General features: G+C 45.2%; 1 protein-coding gene across 1 annotated transcript; it reads left to right on the top strand.

Moving 5' to 3' along the window:
- The first annotated feature begins 1,981 nt into the window (after positions 1–1,981).
- Positions 1,982–9,348, top strand: LOC127755664 (uncharacterized). Its single transcript, XM_052281351.1, has 4 exons — positions 1,982–3,314; positions 3,391–3,436; positions 3,696–4,122; positions 8,800–9,348. The coding sequence occupies exons 1-4, from the start codon at positions 1,982–1,984 to the stop codon at positions 9,346–9,348; spliced, it is 2,355 nt and encodes a 784-aa protein (XP_052137311.1).
- Positions 9,349–19,478: the final 10,130 nt, after the last annotated feature.

Below are 19,478 nucleotides of genomic sequence, written 5' to 3'. Positions count from 1 at the left end.
TCCTAACAAGTGAAATATAGCAAAACTTACATTTTATGTTTTGCTTGTTGTTTTACTTATTTCAGTGAACATTCTTGCAGCTTGGACTTTTGGACGGCTGGACCTGTCAATCAACATTGAAACTAACATACATTTACAGTTGTACACAATAACATGCCATGTGCCATCATCAAAGCAATGACATAGTTACGTTGTGTACGTCACCACCCAGCTGATTCGAAGTTCAATTCTAATTTTAGCACTACATTTACGACATCCAGCTATCGGACCAATATATTCATTTGGAAGGTGAGCACAAAAAAATGGCTAGCTTTTTTTTTTTCAATAATGGAAGCTTTATTAAAACACAGTCAATTACATCGAGATGATACATTTCAACTGAGCCCACTCCGGCCTCTGCATGAGATGCACACAGAAAAAAAAAAAAAGCTCTAGCTAGATTGGATGCCATATGTTTTCTAGCTTTTCTAAAATGTGATGGATAACACCACCGATCATCCTTCTCATCTCTAGACCCTGTAATAAGTTTGTCCATCTCTTACAAAGTTAGGATACCAAATGCCAACATGTGTGTAGATAGACTGTATATATACAGCACATGCATGCAGCCCACCATAGGAAAGGGAGACACCGAGAAATCTCGATGTGCTGCACGGTTCATGATGAAATAGGACACCTCATTTGCCTGCACGGAAGGTGTAGCTAGGTTTTGTTCGGGTCAATTAGCCATATTCTACTCAGTTGCCAGAAGCAAAAGATGACTCGGTTTCAAAAAAAAGAAGCAAAAGATGACTCGGATTCAAAAAAAAAGAAGCAAAAGATGACACTTTATGCAGCATGGCAGAAGACATGCTATGCCAAATGCCACCCCATGTATATAGGTAGACACCAGACAGTTTAATCTACAGTCCGCCATATGGGGAAGGAATTTAATTAGAGGATTTTTACGGTACAATATACTGCAAGTATATATGATCTAACTGTGTAGATTGACACTACTACACGTGAGATTTTCCTGGACACCGGCTCCATTAGCTTCCAGGCGGGCCATAAGTGGCTCCGCCTGGAACAAACCGAAGGCCGGCGCCGGGGTTAGGGCCGCACGGGATAACGTATTAAGCCGTGCAGCCCACGTAAGCCGACCGTCTGCGATGGTGGGGGGGGGCATATAAGCCTCAGCCCGACTGTTGCCATGATATGCTGGCGTTTTCTCTCTCCTAAACCTCCACAAATTATGGGAGAAGGTTTTCGACCTCAAATCTTTGATTGGGTTCTATATAAAAAGTGTAGAGCTTGTTCTCCTCCTTCATTTGCTTCCATTTTTGTCAGTTTTCGTTGGTGCAATGCGAAGAAACTTTCACTTTTATAAATGGAATAGTGGAGGCACTTGTTTGTTTTTTTTTATCTTTTAGCTAATATATAATAATTCCATTACATGTTTTTAAAAGTATTTAGTAGCTAAATTGAAAAGTTGGGTTTACCTCTATTAAATTTATTTTCATTCAGATGAAAGGACGATTTTTTTAATTTTTTAGAAATGGACAATATTTTATTAATGCTTAAAATTCCTGTACGGTGGAAACTTTAATTTACTATGTGATTAGTTCCCTCCATTTAAATACACTCATTTTTGAATCGGGCATGGATGTATTAATGACAAGCTGTATTGTAGGTCATGGATCGGACATGGATGTACAACACGAAAAGAGCTCATCCTACGTTCTTGAAGGAAGCAGGCAAATTTGTTGAGCTGGCAAAGGCACATGTTGTGAGGGAGAATATGAGGGGCATTTTTTCCCCATGCAAAGATTGCAAGAACGAAATTTTGCTGCAAGATCTGAATGAAGTATTGTCGCACACCATAGAGCGAGGATTTAAGAAGAGTTACGAGATATGGACTTTTCACGGGGAAGTCTGTGGTCATAACGAAGAGTTTGATGATTTCTGCTTTGATGATACATAAAATTTTATATTCGAAGACATGTCACAGGGAAGCATCCCGGAATGCGGTGGCTCTGGTATAGACAATGTAGGTATTGATTTTGATCTGGAAGATATGTTGTGGCACGTTGAACCAGATGTCCTAACTGGTAGAAGACGAGGGTTGGACAATTGGGAAGCGTTGGAAAAAGCAGCGAAGGAACTTCGTTACGACGAAGCGAAAGGATGCGACAAGGACTATACGGTGTTGCGCTCGGTGCTTGAACTTCTCAGATTGAAGACCAGACATGGATGGTCGGACACTAGCTTCAATGATTTGATGGATCTTTTGAAAGTTATGCTTCCTAAGCCAAACCTCCTGCCGACGAACACATATCAAGCGAAGAAACTGATATGTCCATTATCTCTATGTGTTCAGAAGATCCATGCATGTGAAAATCATTGCATACTGTACCGCAAGGAATTCGCGGATTTAGACTCTTGCCGAACATGTGGGACGAGTCGGTACAAGACGGGCAACGGAGTCTCCGATCGAGAGGTGGTCGACCAAGATGCACTGGTGGATGAGAAGAAAAAGATTCCCAACATGGTGATGTGGTACCTGCCAGTGAAAGATCGCCTGAAGCGGCTATTTTTGAATCGTACCGATGCCGAGTTGATGAGATGGCACCAGGAGGGTAGGAAAAATGACGGTAAGATCCGACACCCTGCCGATGCTCGACAGTGGAAAAACTTTGATGCACTACACCCGGAATTTGCAAAGGTCCCGAGAAATGTAAGGTTTGCCTTGAGCACGGACGGAATGAACCCGTTCGGTGACCTAAGCAACACACACAACACCTGGCCAATGCTGCTAACCATGTATAACTTGCCTACATGGATTTGCCAGAAGCGAAAGTATATTCTTTTGTCTATCCTTATACAAGGTCCAAAACAGCCTGGGATTAACATTGATGTGTTTATGGAACCATTGATGGAGGACATGCAAGAACTGTGGAAGGAAGGGTTAGGAATGTGGGACGAGTACCGTAGGGAACATTTTACTCTGTGTGCCATCATATTCATTACGATCAATGACTTACCGATGAACTTTTCGCTCTCGGGCCAGTTTAAGGGGAAATTCAGATGTCTCATATGTATCGACAAGACATCGTACAAGTACCTCACCTCCTCAACCAAGGGTGTGTACATGCGTCATCATCGGTTTTTACCTCAGAGGCACAGGTGGCCTGCGATGGCCAGATTATTTGACAATACAGTAGAGAATGATCTAGCTCCTGAAACACGAACTGGTGGCTCTATCTTCGAGCTGACAAAGGACATTAAGGTTGTGTTCGGCAAGCCAAAGAAGAAGGCCGTTAAGAGGAAGAAACGTACGGATTAGGAAAAAACAGATGCACCTGTAGTGGAAAGTAACCTGCCTTTCAAGAAGCACTCAATATTTTTCAGGTATCTGGATTACTAGAAAGACCTGGAGGTTCGTCATTCCATCGATGTAATGCACCTTGAGAAGAATGTGTTTGATAGCACCATTGGCACTTTACTGGACATCCGAGTAAGACGAAAGATGGGTTGAAGTCCCGTACCGACCTCATCAATTTGGACATAACGAATGAGCTTCACCCAAAAGAGCTGCCAAATGGGAAGATCGATATTCCTTCGGCGTGCTACTCACTAACTCTAGAAGAGAAAAAAGTTTTATGTAGATGCTTGCATAGTGTGAAAGTCCAGACTGGTTTCTCTGCGAATGTCAGAAAACTTGTATCTTGGAAAGATTTGACCATCTCTGGGTACAATGCTCATGACTGTCACAAGATGTCAACAGTCTTCCTACCAATTGCTATAAGAGCGGTCAAGCCATTTCACACTCGGTTAGTGATAACAAAGTTGTGCTACATTTTCAATCGAGTATCACAGAAGGTTTCTGATCCTGAAGAGTTAGGCCCCCTTCAAATATTTGCAATCGAGACAGCATGCCAGCTTGAGATGTTTTTCCCTCCAGCTTACTTCAACATGATGGAGCATCTGATTCTCCACATCGTACCTCAGATTATCGAGATTGGTCCCTTATATCTACACCAGATGTGGGCGTACGACAGGTACATGTCGGTCCTGAAAGGGTATGTTTGTAACCGAGCTCCTCCGGAGGGATCAATGATAGAGGGGTACACAACTGAGGAGGTGTGTCACGTCCCAAAACAACCCTAAAATATATCCTTTAAATTATGCCTAGAATAATTAAAATCCAACTGAAAGCCTCCAAAATTAAAATGTGCAAAGTTAAAAGTCAAACAAGGCTAGAAGGATTTTTGTATATTTCCTAAAAGCCTAAAATGTGTAAATAAATTTTAGTGGAATTTTCAGAGCACAAATAATAATTATCAAGAAATAAACAAAGTTAAAATAATTTTATAAAAAGAAAAACCCTAAAACAGTCATTCCATCTCTTTGGGCCGAATCTGGCCAATCTCCCTCCCCCTCACTCTCTCTTCCCCCGAGGCCCACTCGGCCCCCTCCCCGTGCGCGCGCCACTAACGGGCGGGCCCGCTCGCCACCCTCGCTGACGGGTAGGGCCCACCCGTCATCCCCCTCCTCTTGCCGCTCCCGCCACTCCCTCCACCCGTGCCTAGCGCCGCCGCCGCCGCCAAATCCGCCGAGCCCAGCCGCTCCCGTTCAAAATTGAATGGGGGGAATTATTCCCCCCGATTCCCTCTCCCTTTCCCCCCATTTTCCCATCTCTCTCTCTCCCTCGGATTCGCTTGGAAACCGCCCCCGTAATCTCGCCGGTGCCATTGATGGCAGCCATGTCTCCTACGCCATTTCCTTCCCCTCCGGCCGCCCTCTCAAACTCCCAACCCTATATAAACCCTCCCCAAGCTCCCCACCACCGTTTCTGCCACTCGCCGCCCCTTCACCCCGTAGGATTCGCGCTCGCGCCGTCGCCCTCTCTCTCCGCCGTCGCCGCCGAGCTCCGGCCGCTCTCTGTCGCCACCTCGGTCCTCCACCCGCTTTGGCGCCGCCTCCCTCGGCTTCGCCGCATCCTCGCGGACCTCGTCCACCCCTCTATTTTGGTCGCTGACCGCCGGAACGCCGACGACCCCGTCGACCTGAGCCGCGCCAACGTCTCCCTCCGCTCCGGCAGCCTCTTCCGTCGCCGCCGTCACCCAGGGTGAGCCAAGGACCGCCGCCTCTTTTCCCCCTCCTCTTCCTCTCTCTCGGCCGCCGCTCCGCGCCTATGGTCGCCGCCGGCGACCATAGGGGTGCGGGCGCCGCCCTCCGCCGGCCGCGCCGACGTGGCCGCCTCCGGGCGCGCCGTGTGGGGCCCGGCCGTCAGCCGCACGCGTCCTTGGGTGCGGCTGACGCGTGGGCCCCACGGCACCGGCCGGTGTGCGCCTGGTGCGCCCGGTCCACCGTGGACCGTGAGGCTGCCGCGTGGGCCCCACTCCCGTGGCCCGGTCCGCGCGCCCCCTCCTCTCGGCTGACGCAATAAACTCTATTTTTAATTAAAATTTAAATGAAGAAATTCGCAAATATTCACATTAAGAACATATAAAATTCTAATGGCCATATCTTGGTCATTTGAACTCGAAATTGGACTGTTCAAGACTCTAATTTTTCCTTAAGAAGTCAAGAACCCATTTTTGTGCTTTGTTTCTGTTTGTTATATGGAGTTTATTAGAGTAAAAGCCTTTTTCTTTCCGTTGGTCGTGTAGACGCTGCAGCTTTGGAAGATCCGCTCTACGTGGAGGTTGAAGCTGACGTTTGGGAAAGCGAGCAAGGCAAGTCACATCTTCTTTGAACATATTGTTGTCCCATGCTTTAAAATTATTTTGTTTTAAACTAATGCATTATCGCTTTATTTAAATTCCCGCGTTATCACTGTTTTACTTAGCCATGCCTATTTACCTTTGTTATGACCTTATTATTATTGTTATTGTTATTACTACCTTGTTCACCCGAGAATAACCAAAACCCCACTGGTGTGTACTGTATTATGGTCTCGCTAGTACCAATTTTAGGTAGATGCTTCGCCATTTAAATTAGACAAACTTTAGGTGCTTTTATAACTCTAGACTTTGGGAGTTCTCATATCATTTGTGCATTATGGAATGGTTGGCTTATGTGGAATGGAGTACACACACACCCTCCTCTATTCAAAACCTCCAAAATGGTTTTAGGCTAGGCTCGAGGTGCATGGTTTTGATAGTCGCACCTCGGCCACTATAAGGACCGGTCTTCGGGCCTCTATTGCAAAGCACTACCGTACTTCCACATGTCTAGTGGGTAAGGTGTAGTTTGTAGCTTAGTCTGGTCATGGGCAAAAGTACACGGATAGAGATGGACGAAGTCGGGGCTCGATGAACATCTCTAGGGCAAATGAAGGCTACACAAGCTACGGCCCAGTAGTCGAGATGTCATGGCACAGGGCCGGTGTCCTGCCACTAGGGGCTCAACCTTGGTTACCTGTCCCGGGATTCCGGTTGTAGCCAGGATTGGGTCGGTACTCTTGTTTATGGCTAGGATGGGTTGGGAACTATGTCACGTCTTCCGTCCGTATGCCGTGGTGGTATGTGGCGCGTGTTTGCACGTGAGGAAGATGTGTCTTGTGGGTAAAGATGTATATCTCCGATCAGAGTATAATCTATTCGAATAGCCACGCCCTCGGTTATGGGCAAGCCTAGCAATGTACCCAAGTTAGTGGTTTATTTCTTAAAACTTGCTTAACAACTAAAATGTGCAATGGTTGGCCTGGGTTGGCTTGGGATGAGCTAGGACCTGGGTCTGGTTGCCAGTTCGGTCTGAATCATCATAGGCCTTGAGTTAAGGCAGGTTTGTGTGGGTTCACGGCCTTGATTAATAACACTGTATAGCTCTAGGATCGTCTTTACAAAATAGCCCTGAGCAACTAAAGGTCTTCTAAATGCTGTTACTGCAAATCCTAACCCCTATACTATAACCCCTTGTACGTGTTGACGGCTGTTAAATACAAAATTTATACCGTCAATACCTGCATAAAACCATAAATGCAAAACATCAACCATAGTGGTAGGGTTTATTTCTAATGATTTCCACTAGTGTTGGTGTATATTCATATGCAGGTGACAAACTACCAAAGTTGAGAGGAAATATACGTGAAGGAGGATGAGAATCAAACTCGTATCCGAACTTAAGGAGTTTTGGACCCATAAACCCAATTAAACACCTCCAAATGGGCCAAACATTCATACCAATGAATTAAGGGGCCCAAAATGAGTGTCCAAGACGAAAACCGGAACGATCGGAGCCGTCCCGGGTTCGGCCGAACTCCACCCTGGCAGAGGCTGTTCGCCCCGGCCCAAGTCCAGTTTGGTTGCTATCCGCTCCCCAATGACGGTTATGACCGTTTTCACCGGTGGAACCCGTCAGAAATTGGACACTTGGCATGACAAGAGAGAAGATGCTCTATGGATGCTTGGAGCATCTCCACTCTCCCAAGGCAACCCTCCACCTATAAATACCCCTCTCCTCTCCCTCATTCACACACACCAAAGCATGAGCTGAATTACAAGCGGCTCTAGTGTACTTTCATGTATATTAGAATAGGGAGAGAGTAAGGTAGAAGGAATCGGAGGAATCCCGGAGTTGTCGGTAATCTCCTCTTTCTTTTGTATCTTGTTAATTACTCTGCTTTAATAGAAATATCATTCTGAGTAATTAAGATTTGCTTAGTGAGAATTACATCTTGGTTAGTTCCTAATTAGCATACGGGATCATTGTTCACTATAGTCTATTTATTTATAGTGATTGCTTTAGTGTTTGATCGGCACTAGAGTAGTTATTAATTACGTAGACGCGGTGTCTGGGTAATTAATCTCCAGTGGTTGCTGCGTATCCCACAGTATGTTTGAGGTGGGTGTAGAGGTGGTGACAACCCTGAAGAGCACTTAAGTCCTCCCTATCCGGGTACGTAGTAGAGTGACATCTGGAAACAGCGGGTTGCCAGTGCCTGAAGTATTGTGTTAGGATTAAAGTTAAGCTTTCCATAGACACTATTTCTCATTAGGAAATCATTTCTGCCCTCTGCCCACATTAGCTTTGTGTCCTTGGATGAACCGGAGGAAGAGATAATCACACACGTTCCCTTGATTCGATACCCTTGGAATACTCCATAGGGGAAGTGCTACATCGGTATATCCGTGCGCTTGCGGATTCTATCTGTGAACGTAAGAATTACCAATAGTACGCCTTTGCATTTATCCTGCATTTGTCGGTGTGTCTTGCTGAGTACGGTGGTTGTATTCAATCTTGCTCAATTTTTCCCCAACCCAGAAGAGGAGTTCCCGGAGGATGAAGGCTTTGGTGTCTAGCTCGCGCCTGTCGTCAAGCGCCTGTGATTGTCGCCCTAGTCTTCCGCTGTTTTTCGTTTATCTTCGTGTGTGTTGGGCCCTCGTCGCACATGTAATAAATTAACTATTTACGCTTCCGCTTGTTAAACTCTGAATTGTATCAACTTCTGGTGTACCTTGCCTCCTAGGACAAGGAATAATACACGCACGTATGGAATGCCTGTTGGGTTAATTCCGGTCGTGACAAGGTGGTTGAATGATGCATAGATTACATGAAGGACGCCGAACCCATTGGTGTAACCCCCCTTTACACGAGGGCCGGTTAGCTGGGACAGGGATCGTAGGCAAGAAACGGTTCTATGATGAGGACTTCAAAGATGTAACGGAAGCACATAGCAGCGTGTTGCAACAGCTCGCCATCATCGAGCTGTACATTGAGGAACATATGAATGAGATAAGAGCCCGAAACCCTAGAAGAACGGCCATTTGGATTTGTAAAGAACATAAACGAAAATTTCCTAAATGGTTGAAGGGGAAAGATCTGCAGTTCAGTGAATCACTCGAGGAAAAAACATTGCACAGGCTAGCAAATGGCCCAACTAGTCTTGTGACCTCATGGCAAGGGTACGACATCGGCGGATATAGGTTTTACACAATATTCAAGGACAAGAAAAGCGCAGCTCAGAATAGCGTAGTTCGGGTGGAGGCGTTTGACATATCAGGTGAGAAGAAGTTTTACTACGGGATCATACAAGACATTTGGGAGCTTGACTATGGCCTTAACATACAGATCCCGGTGCTACGATGCCAATGGGTCAGAGACACAACAGGCGTATCCATCAATAACTACGGCCTGACGGTTGTGGATCGTAGCAAGCTAGGACACAAGGATGATCCGTGGGTTGTTGCTGAGCGTGTTGCACAGGTTTTCAATGTGAAGGACCCATCCGACGATAAGGTGGCCGTTGCTGTATCGGGAAAGCAAAACATCATTGGCATTGATGACATTGAAGATGCGTCAGATTACAGCCAATACGACGACGTCCCATTGTTCACAGATTATCCTAACTGGATCAAGTGAGTTGAGACAACCCTTGACGAAGATATGTTTTCGTCCGCGCGGAAGGATTGTGTTTCCAAAATTGTCAAACATTAGTTTTATTTTTGATCGTGTGTACAACTTTTTTTGTAAACGATTATTGGATGAAACTTATTTTGCGAATGAGACGGGGTATCCATGTTTATCCATACTATATGTCGTTCTAAATTTATTTTGCTACATTATGGAATTTGTGATGGAATTGTGAGTTCTACATTTTAGAGTATTTATGATGTAATTAAATGGACTTTGTTATAGTACAGTATTTGAGATGAAATTGTGATTCTAGGGGATGTTAGTTACATATGTGGTTGACTAGGATTTAATTAGTGAGATGGAATTTTATTATTGATGTTAGAGATGTCAATTGTATTATTGATTTTTCTTTGTTTTGTTGATATGATGGGACTTATTAATTAACTATATTTTAGATGGGACTTATTAAATAACTATAATTAACTATAATTTAGATACGACTTATTAATTAACTATAATTAACAATAATTTAGATGGGACTATAACAATTAATTAACTATATTTAATTGTGCTATAGTAAATATAATAATTAATACAATCGCATGGAAATTATTTTTTTACAAAAAAAATCGTGCTTTTTTTGGTCCCATGTGGGCCACTTAAGCCGCCCGCACGAGATAATCAATTATCCCGCGCGGGCGCCTAGATCACCCGCACGCGGTTTGCCTCTATAAGGGGAGGGCGGTTCGGCGAAATTTTGTAAGTCCCGGCGAAAATTTCACTGACGCTGCCAGGCTGCCAAAATTTCTCCCGCCGCCGATGCCGCCAAAACCTCTCCTCCCGCCTCCGCCTCCTCCTCTCGTTCTCTTCTCCTCCCCCCCACACCGCCACCTGCTCTCCTCCTCCCCCCACTCTCCCCGCCGACGTCGCCGACCAGATCCGGGCTGCCTCTCCTTCTCGTCCCCGATCGCCGCTGGCTAGATCCGGGCTGCGCGCCTCCTCTCCACCTCGCCCTCGCCGCCGCCTCCTCCTCTCCTCCTCGCACATGCTGCCGGCTGCCACCTCCTCTTCTCCTCCCCCCACGCCGCCGCCTCTCCTGCTCCACCCCCAGATCTGGGCTGTTGCCCACCTCCCCAGCATCCTCCGCCGCCTCCTCTACTCATCGGCTTCCTCCAACGCCACCGCGCGCCTCCTCTCCTCCCTAGCCCACCACCATCCGCCGCCTCCCTCCCCTCGCTCCCAATCGCCGCCACTGCCGCCTCCCTCTCCTCCATCCCCCTCACCGCCTCCCTCTCCTCCATCCCCCTCACCGCCTCCCTCCTCTCCACCTCCCCCTCTCCGCCGTCGCCTCCCTCACCGTGGATCTACTCCCCGAAGCCTGCACCGACCACCTCCCCCTCGCTGCCGGCCTCAACAACCCCATCGGCCTCCTCGCCGAGCACGTCCCCAAGCCAACGCCTACGAACTACCCCAAGCCGGCGCCGACATCTCCCCCAAGCCGCCGGTGACATCTCCTCCAAGCAAAGGCCAGCCACCTCCACCCCAAGCCGTCAGCCTCCTCCTCCCCAAGCCATCGGCCTCCTCCTCCCCAAGCCGCTGGTAAGCGTTTAGCTGTTGATTTGTGATGATTTCCGTCAGCCTCAATGATTTGTGATGTTAAGCTGAAATATGTGATATAATGTGATGTTGATGCCGATTTAGATGATTTGTGATGTTGATGCCGATTTAGATGATTTGTGATGTTGATGTCGATTTAGATGATTTGTGATGATATTTAGATGATTTGTGATGATGTGTGATGTTGGATAGATGTTGAGATGATGATGATATTAAGGATGTGCTTTTAGAGTAATTAAAGGGACTTTGTTAATAAATGGACTTCGCTACATTATGGAATTTGTGATGGAGTTGTGAGTTTTACATTTTAGAGTATTTATGATGTAATTAAATGGACTTTGTTATAGTATGGTATTTGATATGGAATCGTGATTCTAGGGGATGTTAGTTACATATGTGGTTGACTATGATTTAATTAATTAGTGAGATGGAATTTTATTATTGATGATAGAGATGTCAATTGTATTATTGATTTTTCTTTGTTTTGATGATATGATGGCTATGTTTGTGATGTGAATAGATGACCTTTGTTAATTTAGGATAAATTTTTATTCATGTTACATCTATGAATTTTGTTGATTAGATCGATGGCTAAATATGTGCAAATAGATGACCTTTGTGAAATTAGGTTAATTCGGTGCATATAAGTACGTTATCTTGCGGATTGCTATAATACGAAGTGTTCCGGTTTCGAAGTTGGCTTGGTCGGGTTAGTTCCTGGACGGAACCGACCAATGCACATTGGCAATCACAACATTTCGTTAAGAGGTTTAGTGCAATAGGTCTAGACCTTAGGGGTTTGGTTTCCTGTGTCTTGTACATACATCGGCCTCGTCGGCAGATGTTTAGCGACAATGTGAGCAATGTCGAGTGGGATACCGATGGTGAGTCGAGACAACTGCACTGGCCTTCTTGAACATGGATGGGTCCGTCCACGAGGCAGACGCAGGTAGGAGATAGAGGTAACACAAATCAGAGCATTTCGTAAAGGTCTAGCAAACCATGGATGCGGCGTTATGTTAGTTTAGTGGATTTGAATGAATTATCAATTTTAAATTGAGTTTTAAATTGTTCCATTGGAAGAACGCGCAACGAAGAAGATGACGAACAAGACGGCTCCCTCGGGCACAGAACCGATGGTCAATAAGAGTGACCGGTCGGGCCCAGATGGCACGAACAATCCCCCTCATGAAGAAGCTGTCGGAAAGGAACCGGCGTCGAGCAAGGAATCGTGGCGCACCCCGAGCGACCTGTTTCAGCTAGAACTAGCACAAATGCAAACTCAACGACCTGAGGATGACCCGGATTATATTCATATCGAGCAGGCGGTGATAGTTGAATCATGTCCAACGACTTAAGCATTGTTAACGTTCCCTGTCCTAGCGGTCTAATGATTTCACCGTGCAGATGGCTACCTGTCGTTGCTTAACCATGCAGATAGCTACCTGTCGTTGGTCAAAACGAAATGCTGTCAGGGCTGAACCTGAGTCGGACACCGCCACCTCAGGACCACAGCCAACGGACACGATGACGAGTGCTAGAGCACGTCCAAAGAAAAAACATGGCGATAGGAGCAGGAACCTGATGCCGAATGAGACGTACTACATTGCTGCTCTCAACGATGATGGCAAACCCGTCGAGCCACAACATGTCATGGCGAAGTTTAGCACTGCATGCAGCACGCTAGCATACACATCAAGAACTTAATGTGGGAAGGTCTGCAGGAGCACCTCATTTATCAGCCAGGGTCAGAGGCACTTAGTAGGAATTTGCACTTCAAACAATTTCCCATCGCTGGCGACAGTGGAAGTTGGACATGAACACGCAATGTGTTCAGAAGAATAAGACTCTATTTGAACAATGGGGCACCATTTCGAGAGACGAGTGGGACAAGTTCGTGGCCAAGATGACAACGCCTGAAGCTCTAGAAAGGAGGAAGAAGATGTCGGACCTGGAGAAAAACATATATCCGCACAGATTGGGGTCAAGTGGATACGCTGGTCACGAGAAGAAATGGTGAGCTAGGGAGGATAAGTTTGCAGCTGAAGGCAAACCTTTGATGGTGCAGCCCCTAAATAAGCGAACTAGAAATTGGGTGTGGGCACGAACTTCGGGGCAAGTGACAGATGAGGGTGAGATGTTGTTGGACTGTCCTGACATCCAGAACATGACCACATCTCTCAAACAGATCGTCAAGAAGGAGAAGGCCGGGGAGTTCATTCCACGACAGGCGCATGAAGAGCTAACCGAAGCTTCGGGAACTGCCAAACACTCCGTTAGAGTTAGAGGACAGTCTTGCAGGACTAATTGGAAGGTAGGGTTTCCACAGGAAATTGAAAGTTACAAGAAGCGGGATGCCTATAAGGCGAAGATGCGTCAGGAAACCACAGACCAAGTAACCAAACAAATCACCCAACAGTTCTACAGTCTTGCCGCACAACATCCTCAACCCTTCCCAAACCTGGTTCCACAAGGCTCGCAGTCAATGCAAATCCCAAGCTCTGTCGGGTCAGTAGAAAATACAACCTACCCGGTAGATAGTATCACTGGTCCTACACCATGCAGCCTTGTCGTTCTTATAGGGAGAGCGGGAAAAACAAAGGAGGTTGCGTCCGGATTGGCGAGACCAGGGAGACAGTTCCATAATAGCCCAATTCCGGCGGACTACGCAAGGGTCCATGTGGCACGGCTTAATGCCGATCAGATGTCATTGGAGCTTGACATCCCAACACCAGAGGGGATTGAACTTATCGGAGATGCAGTGAACCAGTTCATACTCTGGCATCGTCGAGACATCATCCTCATGGGACAGTGCGCGTCGATGACCCCAGCACCATAGGTGCCAAATACGGCTGCCCCTCCTGCACCACCATCCCCTCAGAATTCCACAACCCCACCCGGATCTCCACTCCCACGAATATCACCACTTAGAGGTCGTTCTCCACCTCCAAAACAAGCTGCACCTGACTCCCCAACTCCCCTACCTCGACAGTCATCACCTGCTCTGCAGTCGTCTCTTGCTCCACAATCTGCCAATGTGCCACCTCCCTAGACAGACACATCAAAGGAGCAACCAAGTACCTGCGAAGCCCGCAAGCTCATACATGTTACGATTTCCACGTACAACAAGGATAAAATGGCAGAGTATGAGACGTGGATGGTTTTGCAGTCTTTCAGGGGTCACGACGGTCCGCTAAAGCCACGTGAACCTGATCAGTATTCGGACGCACCGAAGAGCATAGTAGGTCATACTGACAAAAATGCAATCTTGGACCTTCGATGAAGTACCAAAGGAGTATGAATATGGCAAGCCATTCTTGCCGTACAACTTAATGTGTGAACTCCCATGGCCAATGAGGTTGTTGCATGACTAGTAGTCTATCCATGTCTCGGGATGATTACTGTGCATGTCCCATGGCCAATGAGGTTGTTGCATGACTAGTACTTGCATGGCCAATGAACTCCCATGGTCTCGGGATGATTACTGTGCATGTCCTATAGGGCGCTTTCAAGACTGAACCTAACGGAAACTTCGCCATCAGTTTCAAGGACCTGCACACTTTCTTTAAGATGGATAAAATGGATATCAATCTCGTCGGCGCGTGGTGCCTGTAAGCTTTCCATGTAGTTCGTTATTACCCAATGTGTGGCGATAAAAATGTTAGTTATTCTAACTTCCAAATTTCTTAAGGTCACAATGGGTAGACTCCCAAAGAACGGGGGCCTCAATTGCATATGTAAACCCAATATTGGTTTGCGAGACGGCCCACACGGTGCGGATATCGGAGAATAGTGCGGTACTAAAGAATAAGACAGACGAGGAGAAAAAAGATTACATCGAACATCTGCATAAGAGAAAGATGGCCGAGTGTTAACAACCAAATTTGGTAATATCAGCATCGGAAGTGAAGATGGGATCGAAGCGGAGTCGGAGATAAGGATTGTTGCGGGAACAGAGTAAGGATCAGCTGGAGTCCAGATCGGCTACGACTAGAATCGGCTAAGTCTGAATCAGACTGGGTTAGGTGATACAGTCGATTCCGACAATACGACTTGTATCCGATATTGGGTTTGAGTTGACGTGCTTCAAGATGATTGCCATACATGGATAGAGTCCTGAGAAGGCAATTGTATCTATTAATTAGGATGCTTTGTGTAATTTCCTTATAGATATGTTTAGGGCAAAAGTCTACCGCAAAGACTTATGATATCTTAGAGTTTGTTAGAGATAATAGTCGTGTCTGGTATGGACATATCTTGTAATTCTCGGGTATAAATAGACCCTGAGCCCTATGTAATTTTTAACACACACGTTCAATACAATCTCGGCGCATCGCCACCCTTTTTGCTTTAGTTTTATTTCGACGAGTTCTTTCTTTCGGGTTGAGCTGCATCGGTTTCGATCTTCAACAAGAGGTAAAACTTGTTATGATGGATTGTGTTCTCGGGATTAGTGCTTCCATCTTTACGACACTCTAATCTTGTCTATGTAATTCGTCAAGTTATCATATATCTTACATAATCTTCGACAATATCGTCATCTAACCTACAATCGGCTAACATTTGTCAACAGAAGGCAGCCGATTAGGTTAAATAGCGACGTTGACCTAGATTATGTAAGATATCTACCACTTCATGAAACATCCAGCGGCTTGATTGTCTAGATATTGTTCTTCTTTTCATACTTAATGCTGCATCAGTTGAGTTTGATCTATTAAGTCGTGCTTAGAATTTCAATCTCTAGCCTACCTTCTGGTTGCCGATTAGGGTAGTATCGGAGTTTCAGCCGATCTTATCTGATTTAACTACTTTTATCTTATATGCTCGATTGATATGTTAGATCTGCCCTTTATATTAAGATTTTGCTGCGTTTAAGTATATTAAGCTCCTGTTTAATGTATTCTACTTGCTTTAATATCTTAATATAGAGTGGTATCAGAGTATTAGCCGATACATGCTAGATCTATCTGATCGGCTATGCTATGAACATATATAATCCTATTATTAATATATATTTTCATTTAAGTGATTTATACTGTCTCGGCAAGGTGACCGATCTATCCCAATCACTTGATTTAAGTATATATCGATATAAGGATTACATATGATTAATATCTACAGCCGATCGAGTAGATTTAGTTCTGATTTGTTTATTAATACTTGCCGATCGATGTACATATGACATCGGCATAAGATAAATGGTATGTCATCGGCATCTAGCCGATCGGCTATCATTTATAGATTTAACCACGAATTCTTTGTCTCTATTTATTGTTGATTACAGGATCAAATCAACTGTCATGCTCATACATCTGAAGGCGAGCTTTGGACCTGCACAGGAGTTAAGCAGATCTCCTAGGCCTCGTGTTTTCTGTCAACACCGAGGTGGAAAATTACTTGGCTCACTCAATGCTCACGCACTCCAACAAACAAGTCATCGTGGTCCCCTACCACTTTGGGTAAGCAACTTCCACATCGTTCCGTTCACATATTAATAACCGCACATTAAAATATGTCTTACGTAATTTCATAATCCGTGTTTGCAGCATGCACTATATACTATTCCTTGTCTATCCAACGGACCAAATCGTCATAGTTCTTGATCCGGCAGACTATGACAAGCAGGCGTACATGGAGTTCCTATGCTTGCTAAACTTGTAAGTACCAAGCAAACCCCCAACATTCTGTACAGATCATTTGTAATGTGTAGAGTTAGCTCAATTAATTAATTTATCTTTGTAGCGCACATGGCCGTTATAGGAAACTTGGCGGGTTCGTAAAGAATCCAAGTAGAGACAAACTCTACACAAGGGGACGTTGGCCGGTATGTCAGCATTTATTTGGTATGTATATCACGATTGTAAGTTCTTACTACTGACGTGTCCACTGTTCTTATGTAGTGTTACAAGCAACCGAGCTTGTCAAACCTATGCGGATATTACATGTGCGAGATGCTCAGGGTCAGTGGGAGATACAGAACTGAGTTTACAGATGTAAGTCCACATGCCCTTAGATATTGCAAATATTTCATTTAAGTTGATTGTAACATAAATCATTTGTCTTTTACATTCCATAGCTCCCGAGCATCCCTTATAACGCAAGCCGGTTCGATCAGAAAACGCTTATCAACTTATGCACGGACTTTTGCCGGTTCATTCGTCGCGACATCTGTAACCATCTAGGAGAGTTCCACGATCTTCATAGCGAACTTGCCATGGATCCCAAATTCAAGAACCTAAGGGAGTGGGAGAGGAAACATGCTATGGACTAAAAGGTTTATTTGTCGCTAGGAAGCTTGTAATATTACAAACACTATACATTCTATGTAATTTGAACATGTTGAGAGAATCCATTATATGCCACTGACTTTGTCACACGTCTACGATTTACCATCGACATTATCATGATCTACAATATACCATCGACTTTTGTTTAACTTCTACGATTTACCATCGCCGTCCGGTTAGCCTCCGTTAGTACTGTACAATTTTGTCCAGATGACCGAAATACCCCTAGGACAAAAACTTCCAAAATTTGGATAACAACTTCAAAATATCATATTATAAACATAAGATTGTAAACAATCAAAATTTGGCCAAAAACTTAAAAATCTTATATTTCAGAATTTTTATCCAAATTTTGAAAGTTTTTGTCCCAGGGGTATTTTGGTCATTTTGAAAAATTTGTACAATACTCATGAAGACTAACCAGACGGTGATGGTAAATTGTAGAAATTAAGCAAAAGTTGAATGGCATACTATAGAACATGATAAAGTCAGTGGTAAATCATGGACGTGTGACAAAGTCAATGGCATAAAATGGATTCTCTCATGTTGATGTTTATAATTGAGCTCGGTTAAATTTCGGCTAATTTTACATCTATTATCCCGTGCAGTCAAATTATACCAACCGCACGGGATAATAGCTTATCGCAGACGGCTAGCATGTGCTAGGGAAATGGCACGAATTATCTCGGGCGGTCGCCCTAGCACATGCCAGCCGTGGGGGATAACCTATTATCTCGTGCAGTCGGTATAATTTGACTACACGAGATAACAGATTATCCCGTGCGGTCATCCTTACTGGACCGCACGGGATAATTGATTATCCCGTGCGGTCGGCCCGCCCGCACGCGAAAATATCGATTTTCCCAGACGCAGCGCTGCAGTCAGGCTGGTCCATCGCACGGGAAAATAGATCCAACCGCCCAGAAAAATAGTGTCTGTAGTAGTGTGATTTTATTCTTTAGTTAATTAGATTGCAGCATAAAGTTTGAAAGGGTAATTTTGTCTTTTCTTTGTTATTCTATCATCAAACCGTGCTATCGTCACGTGCTTCATCATCATGGCGCTCAAGATGCTCCTCCCCTAGTGCACGATAAGATCCAGGACCGGGTACTCTCAATTAGATTCAATATGAACCAAAAATTACTAAAGTGTTATTTTATTTGCTATCAAATTCCTAACATACCCTTCTATATATTGCTAGTATATACTAGTAGTATATTGTAAAGTAAAAGTTCTCTTGAATTAAGGCATGCATGGATGAAACATGATTAATGTTTCAGCATCATGCTACAAATTGCCAAAATTGCAGAAGGAATGTTAAGCATGAATACTGTTCTACAGGGTTTGCAAGCTAGGCAGAACCATCTACCACGACTTAGATTGAATGATATGGTGAATGACAGCCAATTTAAGACTAAATACGGTGTTCATCCAACAGGCTGCGGAAGCTCGGTAGTAAGAGATCAGAAATTTAGAATTAAGTTTAGGATTCACCAATTTGCAATTTTGCACTAAGCTTCTCAAACTTTTTCTTTGTTCTGCGATGGTCGAAGCGTTGAGCTAATTTTGTGAAAAATATGGTGTTCAATGATTTCCTGGTTGATAATAAGGTATCAAGGTGAAAGCGGATGGACAGTGAACATATACATACATGTGAACCCAAGATAAGTTCTAAAGCAAAATTGATGTACATGTTATAGTGGTAATTTTTACAAGGCAAATTTTGCAACAGGACACTTCGACTTCGTGGTTTAAGGCGTGGGACACCACCCGAACTCACTTTTGGGTGAAATACTCCATAAACGTGGTAATTTTCCAATGGACACCGCGCCGATTAAAATAATAATTTCCGGTTGAAGAGGAGAGAGAAATCGCGTGAAATATCAAAAATACCCTTGGGCCCACATGTCAGCTATCCCATCTCTTCTCTTCTCTCTCTATCTTCACTCCATAACGCCGTCGTGCTCCCGTCGTCTGCACGTCATCATCGCCGACCGGGTGGACCCCCGCTGCGCACGCTGCATCCCCTCGAGGAGGAGACCGACCTCGCCGTCCTCCGCCACTCCCGCCACGAGCGCCGTGGTGGCCGCTCCCACCGTCCTCGCCATCCCCTCCGCCACAACGAGCTCGAGCCCCGGTGACCGACGCCGCTCTGTGCCGCTTCGCCACGTCCTCGCCGTCGTCCTCCGCTCCCGCCCCGTGACGCTTCGCCACGTCCTCGCCGTCCTCTGC

This window comes from Oryza glaberrima, chromosome 11, assembly GCF_000147395.1.
Source record: "Oryza glaberrima chromosome 11, OglaRS2, whole genome shotgun sequence".
NCBI lineage: Eukaryota > Viridiplantae > Streptophyta > Magnoliopsida > Poales > Poaceae > Oryza > Oryza glaberrima.
The sequence above is the reverse complement of the archived record's forward strand: the minus strand, read 5'-3'. Positions and strand labels throughout refer to the sequence as shown.